General features: G+C 41.2%; 1 protein-coding gene across 12 annotated transcripts in view; it reads right to left on the minus strand.

The window, feature by feature from the left end:
• The window catches only part of OBSCN (obscurin, cytoskeletal calmodulin and titin-interacting RhoGEF), a 324,327-nt gene that overhangs the window by 128,448 nt on the left and 176,091 nt on the right, over positions 1-19,788 (minus strand). For 10 of the 12 annotated variants that reach the window (XM_031960192.1, XM_031960208.1, XM_031960173.1 and 7 more), the window contains 5 exons: positions 18,352-18,624; positions 17,193-17,462; positions 13,927-14,196; positions 9,961-10,233; positions 2,553-2,819 (listed from right to left, as the gene is read on the minus strand). In XM_031960192.1, coding sequence (XP_031816052.1) covers positions 2,553-2,819; positions 9,961-10,233; positions 13,927-14,196; positions 17,193-17,462; positions 18,352-18,624 — 1,353 coding nt within the window. The remainder of the gene's footprint in view (positions 1-2,552; positions 2,820-9,960; positions 10,234-13,926; positions 14,197-17,192; positions 17,463-18,351; positions 18,625-19,788) is intronic. The other 2 variants (XM_031960151.1, XM_031960175.1) reach the window with 2 other exon arrangements.

Here is a 19,788-nt window from a genome sequence, read left to right on the forward strand (position 1 = left end):
TAATAAACATATCCCAAGAGCTGAAACTAGAAAAGATACACAAAGAAGTGCCTCATCTTTTGCCTTTACCATTGCTTCTTCTATGTTGACATAACAGATTTTCAGGTTTCCCTTCTGTAAAATGGACATGCTGATTCTTCCAAGTATCCCAAAGATTACAAGGAAAGTGCCTTGAAACTTCAAAGTATCAAATAAATGAGCTATCACCATATAAGTGAGCTGTCATTCCTGACCATAGAATGAGTTGTTGCTCTAGGAAAGGTCCCTATGGATCCAGGGAAATAAAGAGCTGGAAAAATTAAAGGGAATGTTTAAGCTGTGCCAAAAAGATTATTGGTACCATGTTAAAAAAAAGTTTTTCCTTGCTGAAAAGGAGTAGCAATATAATTTCCACTTTGCTTATCCTTTTAAGGTTATAAAATGATTTACTCCCAATAACCCTGTGAGGTAGGCAGTGCAAGTAGTACTGTTTTCATTTTATAGATCAGGGAAACTGAAGTTTGGTGGATAGTTAAATTTGGTAGCTTTTGATGGCTACTCCAGAAAGGATGAGAACACACTTAGCTGAAGAGGCCTGAGGACCATTGCTGGTAATTTCTAGTTCAGGTTTAGTTTTAAGTTGCTGAGAAGCCTTTGAGATGAATCTTGGAGAGAGACTAGGATCTATAATAGGTGCATTGCACGTGGAGACAGGAATCATGGGTAAAAGTCCCAGATCTGTTACTTAGCAGTTATGAGAACTAAGATGAAATCTCCCTGAGCCTTTATTTCCTAGTCCATAAAATGGATTATGGTACTGATAATACCACCTACCTCATAGGGCTATTGTAAAGAAAATGCTTTATAAAATTTTAAGTCCTAGACACATGACCCCTTTGTATGGATAAAGACTTTGTATGGATAAAGACAAATATGTATCTCTACTTGCCCCACATGCTAATCTCATGTCCTGGATTATAGCCTATTAATTGTTTTCTTTAAATGCATAAAATATATTTCAGATCCTCTGGTTTCCTATGTGGAAAATGATTTTTTTTAATATCCTAAAGGTTATGAGGAAAGAACATTGAAGTACTATATAAATGTGAGCTATCATTACTGGTCATAGAATGAGTTCATGTCCTAGGGAAGATCCTTATGGATACAGGGAAATAAAGGACTGGATAGAGGAAAGGGGGATGTTTAAGCTGTCCTACGAGGCTGGTTGGTACTTACTACCTCCTCGTGTCTCTCATATTTGTCTCCACTCACAAGCTTTAGACTCTTATCACATGTTGCCTAAACTACTATAGCAGTAACCTCCTAATTGGTCACCCTGTCTCAAGTTTCTCCTCTGTCTAATCCATCCTCTTCACAGTCACCAGATTAATATTCTTTAAATACAAGTCTGACTATGTTATTCCCCTGTTCAAAAAACTCCACTGGGTCTCTTTTACTTCTAGGATCTATCCTTTTGTTTGATATTTATCAAAGCCTATTACATCTTGGCTCCAGCCTTTCTTTCTAGGTTCACCAAACTTTTCTCTTCTTTTTTCTTTCTTTTTTTGTTTAGGCAATTGGGGTTAAGTGACTTGCCCAGGGTCACACCAGATTTGCACTCAGGTCCTCCTGACTTCAGGGCTGGTACTCTACTCACTATGCCATCTAGCTGCCCCAACATCTCTCTTCTTTACTTATTCCATGTTTCCATCAAATTGACTTGACTGTTCTCCGTACATGGCATTCCATTTCCCATCCCTGGAATGCCGGACCCTCCCACCATTCCTTGTCTTGAGCTCTGAGAATCCCTAGCTTCTCTCAAGGCTCATCCCTCTTATGAGTCTTCTCCTGATTTTTCAGTTGTTTCCCCATGAATTTGCTTCGTATTTACTTTGAATATTTCCTACATATTTATCTTTATGCATTCTGAATTCTCCATTCCCATCCCAGTAAAATGAGAACTCCTATAGCGCAGGGGTTGTTTTGCTTACGTCTTTGTATTCCCAGGACCTAGCACAGTTTCTGAGACATACAGTAAATATTTGTTGAATTAATAGATGACTACCCTCAGAGTGGGGAGATTGTATATGTCCACCATTAGACTTGGAGTACCACTAAGAGTGAGGATCATATACTGGGCACCCTTGGACAGCATCAATTGGGTTTTTCCCCTTTTCTATTTCTCTCCAGCATGTACCCCAGAGCTCTGCCTGTGGAAAACTTCAGTCTAAGGAGTTCTCTGTTCCCCCATTTCACCCTCTCCATAAATTTAAAACAGCAGGTGCTACAACTAAACTTTGCCAAATTACAGGAAAATAAAGATTTTAGAGTTGGAAAAAAAATCTCATCTAGTCCAGTCCCCTCATTTTACAGATGAGGAAACTGAGCCTTATAGATTTAACATCTATCCATAATCTACACATATCTCTATAGAATGCATCCCAGATCAGCCAGCTATAAAGGCGCAGAGCTGGGGGATGAGAACCCGGCTCTTCTGGCTAAGTCCAGCCAGGGCCAGCCCCTCCTGCCCCGCGGTGGGCTTACGCCTGACCAAGCCTGCAGGCACGCCTCACCTTGGACATCAAGCAGAGCCACCACGCGGGTGCCCTCCGCTTCACAAGAATAGACGCCGCTGTCACACGGGAGGGCAGGTTTAATGGTTAGCTTGGCTACATTCCAATCCTGCTCAACAAGGATGCGCTGCCCATCCACACGGACCTCCTGCTCATTGATCTTCCACGTGGCCCGTACAGGCCGGGAATACTGGCATATGAATTCGGCCATGCTGTTCTCCTCGACGGTCAGGTCCTTCATGGCACTGACCACTTCGACGGTGGGATCTGTCGGCCAATATGTCAGGAGGACATGCGTTAGTGGGGTGGGGTGGCCACCTCCCTCCCCCCTCCATAGACAGCTGCAAATGATGGGGAGCCCTGTGCCTAGCCACAGTTAGTGGGTTTAGTAGCGGGGTGAGCTAGCTGCAAGCTCTAAGCGTGTGCTGGGCAGAGTTACTAAGGATATGAGGTGGTGCCTTCTGGATTAGGAGAAAGGGCCCACAAGATCTCCAGATATGGGGTCTATAATTTACCAATTCCTCCTACACAAAGACTCTTCCCAGCTCTCCAGGAAAAGTTGACTCAAAGATACTTCCTCTTGCATGGCACTAGGTGCAAGGGCCTTTATAAAATCTTACATTTCTTAGGGATAATATTAAGAACATGACATGTTTTGAAAGATGCCTTCCCCAGTAAACTGATATTTTCCAGTTTATCTTACTGTTCATCTCACACTAACATGCCTTCTGCTTCAGCTTTGCTGTAATCCTATCTTTGCTGTGGTCCAGGAAAAGTGGATAGTCTAGCTCTATTTGAAATGGAACCACAATCTGCCTGTATGGCCCAGGGCATTCAAGCCTGTAACCTTTGAAGAAGGTATGGCCTTATGGAAAAGGAAATGTCCTCAGAAGGAAACTTCAGACAAGCAGCAAACAGCTTAGCTTTTGGTCTTGTTATGAGAGTGATGCCCCTTTACCCAAATCTCCATACTGCTTGCTTGAAATGCCCCAGACAGACATGAGAAATGGTGTTTGTATGCGCACAGTAAATAAATATATACCCAGGACAATTCTCAGTCTTCTCTGGCTCCGAGACACAGAAATGACAGAAAGAAAGAAATCCAGGACCCTAGGACTACTGTGATCGATCACAGCAGCTCCCTTGTACATATGGTCTTCCAATTATCATGGTTGCAACTGCACTGTTCTGAATTCTGCAGCTGCAGAATAACTTCAGCTCCTAGATAATGCCAAAGGCTTATTGCTACTCTAGTCCTACAGTTAATTGCTCCCTGCAGGGAGCCAGAGCTTGTTTGTTCCCAGCTTCCCAGCATTCATTGCTGCTATCAACAAGATGAAATGCCATATAAGCTCATCAGCTTATCTGCCAGGGGTATGGGAGGGAGGCCAAGGGGAGGATCCTGGAGGGCTGCTCTCCATGGTCCCCAGATAAAAGCAGCTGACAGTCCCAGGTTGTGTTTTTTTTTTTTTGTTGTTGTTTGTTTCATTTTTTTTTTTAAAGCAGAGATGGATGAATCAGATAGATTGCTTGAGCTGGCCAAGCAATAACATCCCAAGCTTGAAAGAAGTAAGCATAAGACTAATGGAAATCAGGCACCAGACTTTAGGAAAATGGAATGCATTTTCCAGCTTTTTTTCTTTCCTTTGTGGGGCATTTCTCTGAAACTCTGGACCATGGCACAGACCATGACAGGGTTTTTTTCTTAGAGAAGGTATTATATTCTCTGAACCAAGGGAGCCTAGATGCTGAGATGCCATAATCAAAGAGGTTGAGCCAGTGTATACTTAAAGATCAGAGAAACCCTTCCAATCTAAAGAGATCCAAATACAAATTTTAAGTCCATGTCATCACTGCAGGCAAGGGAGCAGGCAAACTTATGGAGCTTACTAGATTATAAGCAGTATGATTATTTTATCTAATTTTCTATCTCCTCCACTGACCAGGATAGAATTTTCTAACTAGCAGACACTTAAATGTGTCTTAAATTAAACAATGGGGCTGTTGGATAATAAGGGTCTCTTGCCATCAGGAGTATGTGAGTAGAATGTTGAATAATCATTCCTCATCTGACTCTTCAGCACCACCAATCTGGACAGAGTTTTACCACTTTACTTGGAACATCCCAAAGCTAACATCATATCAGTTCATCTGTTTCTAAGGTATGGACAGCATACCTAGTTTGAGTTATCCTGATAAGAAACCTCTCAGGCTCTAAGGCTTAGGGGTATACTACCCCATCCATCAAGCCCTGAGTGCCCCTTAAGCAAATGCTGGAAAGTTTCCTATTAATGGCAACCTTGCAGGACCTTTTTCTGTCCATTTAGCCAATAATCAGTGTGTTTGGCCTTCCTTGGGACTATTTTCAAACTTGTACACAGAATTGTATGTGGAAAATCCTCTGCCAATGAATTAATTTTGTGTACATGTTTATTAACATTCTATTGGTCTCAATACATGCAGTCCCTGAATATAGATCACAACTTGAGTATTGAGTTTAGAATCAGGAAAACCTAAGTTTGAGCTCTAGTTCTCCCACTTGGACAAAGTGAGCTTTCTTTCCTTTATTCTAGAAAATGGAGACAATAATGTTTGTATTTTCTTTCTTTTAGATTAATTGTAAAGAATGAATTTTAATAAAAAGTCAAGTGCTCTAGATAACATAGTTACTACTATTATTTGAAAAGAAAACAATTTAGATGTTCTGATTTTTCTTGTGCAGCAAGATAAATGTATAAATATATATACATATATTGGATTCAACATATACTTTAATGTTTTTAACATGTATGGATTACCTGCCATCTAAGGGAGTAGGTGGAGGGAAGGAAGGAAAAAGTTGGTACAGAAAGTTTTGCAAGGGTCAATGTTGAAAAATTACCCGTGCACATGTTTTGTAAATAAAAAGCTATAATAAAAAAAAATTTAAATATAGATGTTCATTGAAAATTAACATGATTATAGACTACATTCAGATTTTACTCGTCATATTTAGGAGGAGAATATGGCTTATTTTCAGACCAATATGGTTTGTGAGGTTTGTGGCCTCAAAAGGCAGAACTGTGACCCTGGTCAAGTCAATTTCTCAATGCTATGCTCTAGGCAATTCTCTAAAACTTTTATGTTGTAGAGAAGGTGCCAATCTGCATTGGCAAATGCAACCCAAGTTCTGAGTAAAGTGAGCAGAACCAGGAGAACAGTGTACACAGTAATGGCCACATTGTACAAAAATCAACTACGACTGATTTAGCTCTTCTCAGAGATACAGTGATCTAAGACAATTCCAAAAGACTCATGATGGAAAATGCCATCCACGTCCAGAGAAAGAGCTGGGAAGTTTGAATGCAGAATTGAAACATACGACTTTCATTATATTTTCTTTCTTATGATTTTTCCCTTTTGTTCTGATTCTTCTTTTACAATATGACTAATGTGGGAAAATGTTTATTATGATTGTACATGTGTAATCAGTATCAGATTGTTATTTTGGGGATGGAGGAGGGAAAGAGAGAGAATAAATTTGAAATTCAAAATCTTATGAAAATGAATGTTGAAAACTATCTTTATACGTAATTGAAAAAAATACTATTAAGTGTGGGGGGGGGGAAACTAATGCAATCTGAGGTCCAGCTCCTAACTCTATGGTATATGTATATTATGTGTTTTTGTATTTACAAAATTTATAAAATGTTTCTGAGTATTTGTACTATGTATGTGTATTTTGTATTTCTCCCTTTCTTTCCACTTATCTAAATCCTACCAATTCTTAAATGCTCAGCTCAAGTCTTGCTTTCATTAAGAAGCCCTCTCTGGCCCTCCTAGATCATAGGTGCTCTTCCTCATCTCAGAATTCCTACAATACTTATAATCAGTACCATGTAATGAAATATTTTGCCATATTGCTCCATCTGAGTAGAACAAAAATTTCTAAGTGGGAATAGGAACCCAAGATATACTGCATTTAGCTGTGTGTAAATATGATTAAATTATTCCTATACTGGGGCATAGTGAACTGACATGTCCTTGTTGAGCCACTGTCTTTGAGAAATTGTAAACAAAAGAGATGTCACGGGGTAAAAAAGCACAAACATCCCCCAAAAGAGAACAGAGTAAAGTATGCTAAACTATAGCCCAATGAGCTTGATTTCAATTTCTGATTAAAATCTAGAAAACATTATTAAAGGAATGATATATGAGCGCTTAGAAAGGAAACTGAAAGAATCAAAGTTTAGACTTCAGATATTGTGTGATGGAACAAAAATAATACTGGCATTTGGGTCAGAATAGATGGGGTTGAAAGCCATATCCTCCTACTAATTTAAAAGGTAGCTGCTCTCTTACTGGGAACCTTGCTCACACATGAAGCTGGACTAAATGGCCTCTGAGATCCCTTCGAACTCTGATATTCTGGGCTTAGAGGACTGTTACGACTCCCACTGGCTCTAAAATGGAGGATCCCACGATTCTAAAATTCCACCATAACAGTAGGCAGTAGCAGCTGGGATCAAACTGGTGCTGGAAATCCGTTCTGGCCCCCTGTCCCAACCTCCCAGAGTCAGGCGTGCTCCGGGGGACTAGTGGGCTCCTCTACAGACACTGTCAAGCAATTTTCTATCCGTAGCATTAGGAACATGAATCAGGATGGACCTTGTGGAGCCCTATTTCTTTCAGAGTTCTGTTTCTGTAGGATTCCTGGGAAGGTGAAAAAGAGCCTTCCTCAGACTGGGGCTGAAAACTGGGGTGACGAATTCCACATATGGGGAAGGGTCTGACCAAAGACCAAACTGACAAAGACAGCCTGGGGTCTGAGACCGCAGCTCGGCAGTGCCCTCTAGCGCACACAGCCAAAATTACAACACATGTTTAACCCATCGTGCCCGTTACACTAATTGGGAAATTATCGCCCCTTTGCTAACATCTTCAATTTCTCACTAGGGTGTAGAGGCGACTCTGGTTTCTCAGGGGTGAGGCAGGTGCAGCACAGCTTCTGGCTGACCCCATCCAGCTGGAAAGGCTTTGCCGTCTGGGTCTGACTTCGGTCACAAAAGGGTGGGTTATTGGTGTGTGCACTTGGCTGTGACTGGGGCTCTATTGTCCAAAGGCCCCCAAATCAGAGCCGAGAGAGCCTTGTCAGCCCAAGGATGGCCGGCAGGCGATGGATCATGTGTGTGTGTGTGTGTGTGTGTGTGTGTGTGTGTGTGTGTGTTGTTTTTGCGTTTGCTTCAGCAAATAATTCAGATGAGCCAGTAAGGAAGGATGGGGTGGATTTCAATCTAAGCCAGAGAAGGGAGTACCCATACTAGTAAAACTAGAGGTCTTGGGGTTTGTACATTTAGGTCATTGGATTTACAGTCAGGAAACCATGGACAAGAGGGTGAGTCCTGCCCCTTGCTGGGGATGTGAACTCGGCTGAGTCATTTTACCTCTGTTTTTTTATTTATGAAATATTATAAAATACTGTGCATTACCAACAATACAAGAGCACTGTAAGGACAGCATTTCAACAAACTTCAGAGTAAAGTAGAAAAGGAAATCATGATTTTATAGTATTGCATATTTACAAAGGTGCTATATGACTCTTGCCAGATCATAGACTCCGTAAGGGCAGAGATCACATCTCACTTATCCTAATATACCCCCCACTGGTAACCATTGTACTCTGCACATAACAGGTATTTAACAAATAGTTATTGAATGAACAAATAAAACCTGATATCCCTATACAGCCTGTATAGGGATATCTCTATCTCTAATTAGAAGAAAACCTCAGGGCAGCTAAGTGGTGCAGCGGATAGAGCCCCAGCCCTGAAGTCAGGAGGACCCGAATTCAAATTTCACCTCAGACACTTCACACTTCCTGGCTGTGTGACCCTGGGCAAGTCACTTAACCCCCATTGCTTCTGGAAGAAGAAGAAGAAGAAGAAAGAAGACCTCCTTGAAGTCAAGTTGCATATTAATCTGCCTTCTGTCTCCCTGAGTATACAACACAACATGTTCCTCTGCCGATGAAAAAACAGAACAATGGTAGCTATGTCAGCAATTAACATGGACTGTGATTCTTGCCTGTCAGGAAAGCATTGACATTGGTAGAAGAAGCCATAGCTTGTCTCAGATAGCCTGTCCCTTGAAACCCAGGTTTCCTGTTTCCTTTTTTTTTTTTTTTTTTTTTTTTGTATTCTTGTTTTTTTTTTTTATTTAATAGCCTTTTATTTACAGGTTATATGTATGGGTAACTTTACAGCATTAACAATTGCCAAACTTCTTGTTCCAATTTTTCACCTCTTACCCCCACCCCCTCCCCCAGATGGCAGGATGACCAGTAGATGTTAAATATATTAAAATATAAATTAGATACACAATAAGTATACATGACCAAAATGTTATTTTGCTGTACAAAAAGAATCAGACTCTGAAATGTTGTACAATTAGCTTGTGAAGGAAATCAAAAATGCAGGTGGGCAAAAATATAGGGATTGGGAATTCAATGTAATGGTTTTTAGTCCTGTTTTCTTACTGGTGCTAGAAAGACCAAGAAGCTAACTAGGAGTAATAACTCTTACTAGACAGACTGTAATATCTGATGGGAATACAGGAGGGGACATGTAGAAGGAATTAGAAATGTACTTATCTGGGAGAAGAAGAGATGGGGAAACATCAGTGGTGCTTTCTAGTTAGGAGGGAGAGGACTTTTACCTTAAGGGTGATACCTCCTCCCCATCTCACCTTAACCCTCCCTCAGTGGATAAAGTATACATGTAGACTTTGGAAGAGACCTTAAAAATCATCTAATTCATCTCTTATTTTCCAGATGAAAAAACTGGGTCTCAAAGAGTTAAGGGACATGCCCAAAGTCACTTAGAAACTAAGTGGTAGAGCTGAGATTTTGGACTAGGGTCTTCTGACTACAAACCCAGTGCTCTTTTCCACTGAACCTTGTACCTTTCCTTCTCTGCTATAAAGCAACTGGGAAAGAGAATAACAAAGAGGAAAGCACAGTGTTGGACTAGAGAGAGCTGAAGTTAAATGCCTCTTAGATGGTTGCTAGGTGTTGGCTCTGATCTTGCTTCTTCCAGCCCAAGTTCCCTCATCTGTAAGATGGGAAGAGTAAGGGCATTGCCCTTCCAAGGTTATTAGAAGCACTGAAGGAAACAGTAAATGTAAAATAATTGTGAATTTTAGAGTGCCATAAAAATGCTAGAGATTATTTATTTTCATCACCCCACTGTGTTTCTAAGTTAAAGTTCCATCCAGGTCTTCTAAGACAGAAAACACAACCCAGAGGAGGTTTATGCAGATGGTTGGTAGGCGAGGAGGTTCTTAACAGTAACCTGATGCAGAAGCACTAGCATGAAGGCCACTCAGGGGATGGAGGCAGGAGTGGGGGGATCCCCCTCCAAAGACCAAATACCTTTGATTAATAATTTAGCTGAGGATACAAGAGACCCCGCCCGGAAGGTGATGGTCCCTGAGTCCTGGGGCCCCAGGTCCCTGAGCGTCAAGGTGTGGACTGTCCCGCCGTGCACGGAAATTGAACTGAAGGGACCATCTTGGAGCAGAGTCCCATCCAGCCACCAGCGGGCCCTGCCGATGCCCCTGGCAGACAGCTCACAGGAGAAGGTGGCTGCCTCACCCACAAAGACGTCGACATTCTGTAAACCGTGCACTAGCCGGAATTCCTCTTCTGTGTGACAGAGTGAGAACAAAGGGGAGCGTGGGCTGGTACCTGACATGTGACCTTCCATACAGTAGTCACTCAATAGACGCTGGCTAAATGAACAAGTAAATGAGTGGATGAACGAATGAATGAACAGAGGGAACAGGACTATAAGCATCTGGGATCTGACAATCGGGATCTTTTCACAGGCTTCACATGAGCACACTGAAGGGTTTCAAGAATCAAAGGGTTTCAACAATATTTGCATAAAACTACATATGTGGTCAAATGTTTGTCATCTGTGTTAACCAAGAGTAATACTATCCAGGAGAATATAAAGTTTTTCAGTGCTTTGTTAGCTTCCTACCAGCAAAGACTATTTTATTTTGTCTTTGTGTCTGCAGGGTCTCAGCAGTGCCATTCTGATTCAATAGTAGGTCCTTAAATACTCATTGAAGTGATTCATGGATTCATTCATTCATTCATTTACTCAACAAATACCTACTAGATTACTTATATTTGCCTTTGGTACTCACTGCAGAACGCATAATTTGGACATCCAAACTTATTTTGCTCAGGTCAGTGTGAAGCTGCCCTTACTTGTCATCAAACACACACACACACACACACACACACACACACACACACACACACACCCCTGATTGCAGAGGGTGGGGTAGAGGATGGTACCCTGGAGTTAGAATTCTCAAGCAGACAAACCACAAAACTACCATGTAGGATTCTAGGACTCTTCAAGCTAGAAGACCTTCCAAGTGATCTAGCTGCCCTCCCTCCTCCTAATCCACCCTCCTCTCCCCACTCACACCCACCTCCAGTGTAAGAATGCCTTCAGCACTAGCACAATGTCATGGAAAGAGCTCTGGGCCTAAAATAAGGGTATTTGGATTCAAATCCAGTCTCAAAAATTGTCTCTGTGATTGTAGGCAGGTAACTTCATCTGTTATTGTTTTTTTAAATGCTTAGCACAGTGCCTGGAACATAGTAGGTGCTACAGAAATGCTAACTGCTATTATCTATAAAGGAAGGATGTCAATACTTGCAGGACTTTCCTACTTCAAAAACTTAAGTGGAAGAAAGTATTTCTTCAACTTTAAAGCATTATAAAGATGTGACTTGTTATGTTTACAAGCAGCTGCTCCCATTATGGCACAGTTTTAATTATTTGGAAGTACTTCCTCAGCGTAAGCCCAAATTTACCTCCCTATAACTTCCGACCACCAATTGAAGTTCTGCCATCCAAATTACTCCCAAACAAGTCTGTTCCTGTTTTCTATTTGAAAAGGGCTCACGTGTCCCCTTTGGCCCTTTTTTTTCCTTCCTTGGAGTGGATTGGATTTGGAAAGATTGGAAAATTGGAAAGACTCAAAGTTGTATGATTATATCCTAGTTCTGCCATTTGGTGTTACTTCCCCACTCTGGGCTTGTTTTCTCATCCTTAAAATGTGAATAATAACTCCTGAACCACCTCTTTCACAGGGCTGAGGACTGAGGATTAAAGAGATAATGCCCATAAAGGGCAATAAAGAGTTCGAAGAGTCAAAAGATTTTTTCAATATCGACATAAGAATGACATATGTGGCCAAATACTCATTATCTGTGCTAGCAGAGAAAAATGGTAGCCAGTAGAATATAAGTCAACCACTAAAGGTCTTAGAAACATTAGCTCAGATTATTATTATTCTCCAGTCAAAATGCCTGGAGAAAGGGGCAGATTTCTGTCTCATTTTGTGTAGCCCAGCACATAGCGTTGTACCTGGCACATAGCAAGGTGCTTAATAAAAGCTAGTTGAGTGATTGATAGGGAGGTTAGTTTTGTTGAATTGAGTCTGCCTGCTTACTGAGCCTTTGAGGCTTCAGTGCATCTGCTCTGGATTGGCATTTTATTACCCAGAAAAGTTTATGAAAGCAATGATTTGGACACATGTTCTTTCCTTAGCATTAAAAAGATAAGAGGACTAGTTTCTAGAGGAAGAGTTCTCACCCTCTACTGTGTTATGGACCCCCCTCTGTCAATCTAGTAAAGCCTATGGAACCATTCTCAGAAACATTTTAAGTGCATAAAATAAAATATATATGGGATTATGAAGGAAACTAGATATAATGAATTACAATTATCAAAATAATTTTTTAAGGTTCTTGGACTCTCTGAAACTGATCCCCATGTTGCAATTTCCTTCTATGTATTACCTTTCTGAATTAGAATGTAAGCTCCTTGAGAGCAGAATAGTCTTTCTTTCTGATTCTATGTACCTCAGGCACTTAGCATAGTGTCTGGCATATTGGAATCACTTAATAAATCCTTGTTGCCCTGACTTCTAATCACAGACTCTTTGGGGTTACAGTGTATATTCTGAATTCAGAACAGTCTTTTCTTTAAACCACAATAAATGCAAAATAAGGTAAAAGAACTTACCACAATCCACAAACAACTCAGAAAACACATAGTGGACTTCTTTGGGACCTGTGGACCCTAGATGAAGAATTCTTGAGGCAGATGAGGGATTGGGAATGTCTGGTCTATGGGCTATTTAAAGCCTGCAAAATCATTTGCTAAGGCAACCATAGGCAATGATGAGCTGAAAGCTATGTACAACAATCTCCCACTGTTTGAGTTCTATAAGCAGATAATTGTCCATTTGGATATTGTCCAATGGCCCTGCTCTATATGGATAATTCATGGTATAGTGGAAAAGTATAAAAGTGGAAAAAGCGGAAAAAGCCTTGGAATCAGAAGATTTATGATCAAGTACTGGCTCTGATGTTTATTAACAAAATGGCCCTAGGGAAATCATTCTTTTCCCTAAGTGTCAGTTTTCTCATCTATAAAATGGGGGAAAAAATATATGCCACTTACCTTACCATACTGTTAGGAAGAAAGCAGTCTCTTAACCACCATCTGCAATGTATTTCTTACAAAGTAATTTCTAGTTGCTGAAATTCTCCTCTCTTAAATTTAAAGACCCAGGTCAGGTTCTATCTCCTTTATGAACACTTCTCTGATGTGCCTCCAGTAGACACTGACTTATTCCTCCTTAGATTTTTGTGGAATACTTTGGATGGCTCTTACCTTTGGCTCCATCACATCATTCTGGCATTATTTTTTTCATGTTATATTCTCCCCACCCCTGTTCCCTGATAGACTTTAAACTCCTTTAAGTCAGAGATTGTGCCAAATTTTATTTTTTTAATCCCCAGCGAAATGCATAAGAGCAGTGGGCTCTTAGTAAATAGCTGAGGGAAAAGCAGTGGATTTAATTGTTTAGAGACTTTCCATAAACTACGGACAAGGTTCTTTATCAAGGCTTTTAAAAGAATTGTTGGCATAGAAGAGTATATTTTCATAAGGAGTTCAATTTACCGTAGCATGTTTTCTAAATTTCATATGTGTCTTCCACCCACCAAAACTAGATATAATGGATTCAGAGACTCTCTGCTAAAGTTCATGAAGTATCTTTGGAGGGTGACAACTTGGAAGGCAACCATATTCTCTCACAAAAATATTCCTCAGTACCTCAAATAGAAGCAAAAATCTCAGGTAGACCACTGGTCAGCCCAACTGTGCTACCTGTTAATGTCCTTAAATAATGTTAACAAAACCATGTTACCTGCCTCAGATATCACATCCATCCAAAACCATTGAATTTGTGACACTGCCCCCCTTCCCTCCCCAACTCCCACCTCTCACCACCCCAGTCTAACCTTGTATGGAGACAGTGGCCGTGCTCTGCTTGTCTCCCGCGATGCAGGTGTAAGCGCCAACGTCTTCTGCCTCCAAGGTGTGGATGATGAGTTCAGCTTGGGTACCCACCTGGCGGATCTCATACTTGGCACTGGCCTTCAGGACCTGCCCTCCTTTCCTCCATTCCACAGGGGTGCCAGGTGTAGAAATTTTGCAGTGCAGGATGGCGGTACCTTGCTCTGTTGAAGTGACATCCTGGAGTTCTTCTTGAAAGTGAACAGGTGTTGCTGCTGGAGGGAATTTCTAGTTCAGTGCATTTCAATGAACATTTGTTCAAAATATATAACTTTAGGGGCAGCTAAATGGTATAGTGAATAGAGCAGTGGCCCTGGAGTCAGGAAGACTTAAGACACTTAAGAATTACTAGCTATATGATCCTGGGTAAGTCATTTAACCTCAATTACCTCACACATACAAAAAAAAGACTCCAAAATATGTAACTTGGAATTGGTTTAGATCAGTATGGCTTTTTAAAAAAAAACTTTATAGGGTTATAGGCTCAAGAGTTGGTAGGGAATGTTCTTAGAAATCATTTTGTCCAAACTCTTAATTTTATGCCACATTGCCCTTTGCTCTGGCTTACACAGACTAGGTTCAATCTTTGGAATAAATCCAAAGATTAATATCTCCTTGGCTCATTATGTCCTCATCCAAAGGAAAATCTCTGAATATAGCTCTAGTCTAGGTATCCAAAAAAAGGATCCCCAGAGTCTATGTAAGCATTCAAGGTAGCAATGTATATATCGAGTAAAAAATGGAAAATGCTCAACCACTTCAAAGGATTTATAGGAACACATAAATAATACAGGAAACACATAAAAGACTTACAATAGTCCATAACCAATCAGCAACATTCCTTTTCCTGTCTTTTCAATTACACTTTCCCCAGTGTCTAAAAGTGTTCCATAGAAGAAACTTTCAGGGCTTTTGCTCCCTCTTATTACAATTTTAGAACCAGAAGGGATTTCAGAAGTCAAATGTCTCAGCCCTCTCATTTTATAGGTGAAGAAACCATGGCCTTGATAAATTTAAGAACTTGTCCAAAGTCTCACAGTTAATAAATGTCAGATGCAGAATTTAAACCCAGATTTTTTTTACTTCTGTCCATATCTTTCTTAGGCAAATACAACCAAAGTGCCAATTAAAGGCTCATCTCCTTGTAAAAATGTCCAACCCATCAAGCAAATCTATTAATCAAAAGCCTTACACCACATTGGTTTTTCAATGATCCCCCCTTTCTTCGTACATTCTCACAAACTATCCCTTTAATGATGTGCTCTAGAATTTTACCAAGAATAGAAATCAGCTGGCATATATTGAGTCCTCTGTCTCCTTCCATTTATAAAAAAGTTGCCACATTTGCCCTTTTCAGTACAGGTCTCCTGCTTTCTGCCATCACTGAAAGACCACAGGCAATCATCTCGGCTCCCTTCATATTCGTTAGTTTTTTTTATTTCCTGAAACTATTTTTTTTTCTTTTGGCTTTCCATCCATTTTCCCTGATAATGTGGAGAATGAGGATACGTCTCTCCAGTCTTTTCACTTCCAGAAATGACATTAGTACTCTTTGGATACATTTAAGTGTTGCTTGATATTGGCAGAAACACAAGCAACACAAATTCTCTGCAGGTCACTTCTAAATCCTCTTTGCCCTCCGTAAGGGCTTTGAAGGAAGATTTTCAGATCCTTGATTTCTTGCTGGTAATTCCTTTGGGAATTGTAGCTAACTACAGTGCCAAACATTTTACTGACAAACTTGTTCCTTGAGCTGAGAGTGCTGCCTCTGGGAACTTATGAATTAAATAGATAGATAGATAGACAGACAGACAGACAGACAGAAGGAAAGATATAGATAGATATGGCAAATATTCTATTTTTTCAACAGGCAGAACGACACTATAATAATAACTAATATAGTGTGTACTGTGCACCAGGCATTGTGTTAAGCTTTAATTATCTTAATTATTTTGAGGGGGTGGGAAGAATGGATTAAGTGACTCGCCCAGGAGCACACAACTGGTAAGTAACTGAGGCTGGATTTGAACTCCAGGATTGGAGTTCTACCCACTGAATCACCTGGTCATCCCCTGGGCTAAGCACGTTAAAATTATTATCTTATTTGAGCCTTACAACAACCCTGGAAAATAGATGCTATTATTATCCCCATTTTATAGCTGAGGAAACCAGAAAACTGGTTGAATGACTTCCTGAGATCACACAGCTAGTGAGCATCCGAGGCCATATTGGAACTCAAGTTTTCTTGACTCCAGCCCAAGAACTCTAACCACTGCACTCACAAGTTAGCAACTGCCTTCAATTTTGTCTACTTTATGAGTTGACTTTCATTAGAAATGAGCACATTTCTGGCCCATCCAAATGGAAATTGAAGCAAACACTACAGAAATCCATTTTTTCCTCAAGATATCCAGTGATCTAAATTAGCTTTACTTATCTTCTTTGCTTCTCCTTGCCCACTGAGATTCATGGCTCTTTATATCTCTCTGGCCACACATTTTCCTAGAGCACTGGGTCTGTGTCTCCCCTATGGCCCCATTGTACTCTCCTTTTTTATGGTATTTGCGTTTATGAATTTATCCCCTGGGAGGATCTAAGGTTCTCAATAGCAGGAACTATGCCTTTTTTTTTTCAACTTGGTATCTTTTCTAGCATCAGGCACATAGTAGGTACTTTGCTTATTTGAACTGAATTTGAATTCCTTACTAAGACATTTCATTCCACCCAGACTTATGGTTAGCCAGCTTTATAAAAAAAAAAACTTTGATATGGGATTTTGTCTACAGCTTTAAAAAAGTTTAAACAAAACTGAACCCACTGATTCCCCCTTATTCTACATACATTTATTTCATATCCATCTTCTCTAAAAACATAAACACAAAAAATCTCTCCCTTAAAATTAATGAGGTTTCTTTCAGTTTTAACAACTTGGGGACAACTATAGTCTCCCATAAAATGTTACGTAGGGGCTTCCAAACAGGCAAAATCTCAGGCTATACCAGTTGTGTAGCCTAAATATGACACGTTGTATATTTAAGTGGTCTCAATGGAACTGTGTCTTTTTGTAGACAGGTTTTGAGGAACTCAGATGCCAGAGATGAGTATTAAGGAGGTTCATTTGGTCTCGGGTAGGGTGATATGCCCTCCTAAATAATGTCCATCTAAGAATTCTGAGCTGGTACCCCATCCTTCCCACATGCTCCCATTGAACCTTGCATGGAGACAGTGGCCGTGCTCTGCTTGTCTCCCACGATGCAGGTGTAAGCACCAACGTCTTCTGCCTCCAAGGTGTGGATGATGAGTTCAGCCCGGGTGCCCACCTGGCGGATCTGATACTTGGCACTGGCCTTCAGGACCTGCTCTCCTTTCCTCCATTCCACAGGAGTGCCAGGTGTGGAAATTTCACAATGTAGGGTGGCTGTGCCTTCCTCTGTTGAAGTGACATCCTGGAGTTCTTCTTGGAAATGTACAGGTGTCATTGCTGCGGGGAATTTCCAGTTCGGGTCAGTTTAATTTAAAAAAAATTAATTTTATTGTGGCTTAGGTCAGTGAGTCCTGGCCTTTGCCCTTCCACAATATATCTGAGAATTTCAATCCACTAGGACAGACTGGAGACTCTGTCTCCATCACCTGCACAGTCATCCCCCCATCCATCCTTTCACCTGTGTCACACAGTAGTACCATGCAACCCTGGGCAGGAACGACATGCTTTTAAATTTTGCATCTGACACTTGGTGACCAAAACCACTTGAGCTTTCTTCTCCTCTAAAAAACAACAGTGCCTGCAGTATCTACTCCTAAAGCTGTTGTAAGGCTCAAATGAGGTTATATGTGTAAAGTGCTTTGTAAACCTTAAAGCATTATAAATAGTCATCTTTTACTGCTGTTATAGTATGAAGGGAAAAGCATACTTTTTGGGTAGTCTCTTCCTTTGTTCTGGATCCCTGCCTCTGTTAACAGGCCCAATGGGCCACCACCTTATGCAGCTGGCTAATGGGGAACCTCATGGCCAGATCTTCATGGTTTGGAGAGTGTGGACGTCGAAGGGAGACTAGAAAGGTTATTAGGGAAAAGCAGCTGAAGGGGTTGGCAAAGGCATCAGAAGGCAGCTGGGTAAGTACAGGTTGGGGTTAGGGGAGCTCAGATAGAAACCAGGAGGTCATTTAGTCTAAGCCCCGCTCTTCCACATGAGAAAATGGAGGATTAATGTAAGAGAGGTTGTTTGTTCAAGCTGACACCAGAGGCAGCCAAGCAGATTAGCTAGCACCCAGGTCTCGGGGCCCAGGGCTCCTTTTACCATTCCAAGAGGGGGGATAGTATTCCAGGGAGTTTTAAGAGTACAATAGGGACCTCCCACGGAGGGGGCTGACCTGTGACACAGAGCTGGGCCTGAGAGCTGCTGGTCCCCACGTGAAAGCTGACCATTCCAGCATCCTCCACGGTCACCTTCCGGAGGGTGAGTGTGTGGAGGGTGCCACGCTCTGCGGTGATCTCGTTCATCTCATTGGACTGGAGGGGCACGCCACCCAGGCGCCACTGGACCTCCTGCCCCGGGGCCCTCGAGAGCCGGCACACAAACTTGGCATCCTCCCCCTCACACAGCTTCACATCCCGAAGGGGCTCGACAATGGTGACCTCAGGCGCTGGGGAGGGGGTCACAGAGAGCAAGACATCAACTCTCTAAGGCAGGTAGGAAGTCACTCATCCCTTCTCCCCTCAATCTGAGAACTAGCTTTCTAAGGTCAGGGATTAGATCTTTGCCATCAACTCAGAGACTCTCCAAGGAGAAGGCCACGTTTCCTTTGCATACAGTTTTACATAAAACTGAGACCTGTTAAAGACCTTAGCTTAAAAAGGCTAGATCTCCCATTGCATCCAGGTCCATTCATCCTGATCTGTATCTGGCCACTGGGCCCAGATGGCTCAGGAGAGGAAAGTGAGGCAGGTGACCTTGAACAGCCCTCCCTCCCTCAAATTCAATTCATTTGCATGTCATGGCATCCCCTCTCTGATGGAGGACAAACAACAACAGATGGAGCCAGAGGAGATGTGCTTTAGAGACCAATCTTTCTCAGTCTAACCCTTCTCATTTGATGGATGAGAATAATAAAACCCAAAATTACATAGCTATATGGCCTAAATAGGAACTCCTAGAGCCTCCCATGATTCCCACCTAGTCCTATCCCACCCAATATCCTTAACTGATTGAATTAAAAACCATACTATAACAGCCAATTGATTTTATATTGCTTATGGGTTTTTGGAAGATCTTAGAGGAAAAAAATAATAATTCATTCTAACATAAGAAAAAAGTCACATGCATTTGAGAAGTTAAGCACTGGGGGTTTTCAGAGTGAGCTTGGGTTTTGATCCTGATCTTGATTTATTAGCTATGTGACCTTGGACTTAACATGTTTAGCTGTTAATATATATGTATGTATGTATATATGTTTCCTTATAGCCCTGACATTCTATGATGTTGTGATGTTCTAAGGTCTCTGGTCTTTAAAAATTTAAAGGCTCTAGGTCAAACATGTCCTATTTTTTTCTAAACCAAGAGGCATTAAATATTTTATTACACTCTTGGTAGCAGGCTAAGTTCCAAAAGGGAGTTCAGCAATAACATATAAGTTCCCTAGCAGAACTCATAATTAATAAGGGGAAAGGTAATAAAGTGGGCTAAGTTCCTAAAAACATGTCCTTTTAAAACCAGACTTGGATTCCCTTGGTGATAGGGTCATGGAGGTGTGCAGAAGGGAAGAAAAGTACAAAGAGGGTGAAGGCAGGGTCCCTGAAATACAAGAGAA

The sequence above is a fragment of the Sarcophilus harrisii genome, chromosome 1 (assembly GCF_902635505.1).
Source record: "Sarcophilus harrisii chromosome 1, mSarHar1.11, whole genome shotgun sequence".
Lineage (NCBI taxonomy): Eukaryota > Metazoa > Chordata > Mammalia > Dasyuromorphia > Dasyuridae > Sarcophilus > Sarcophilus harrisii.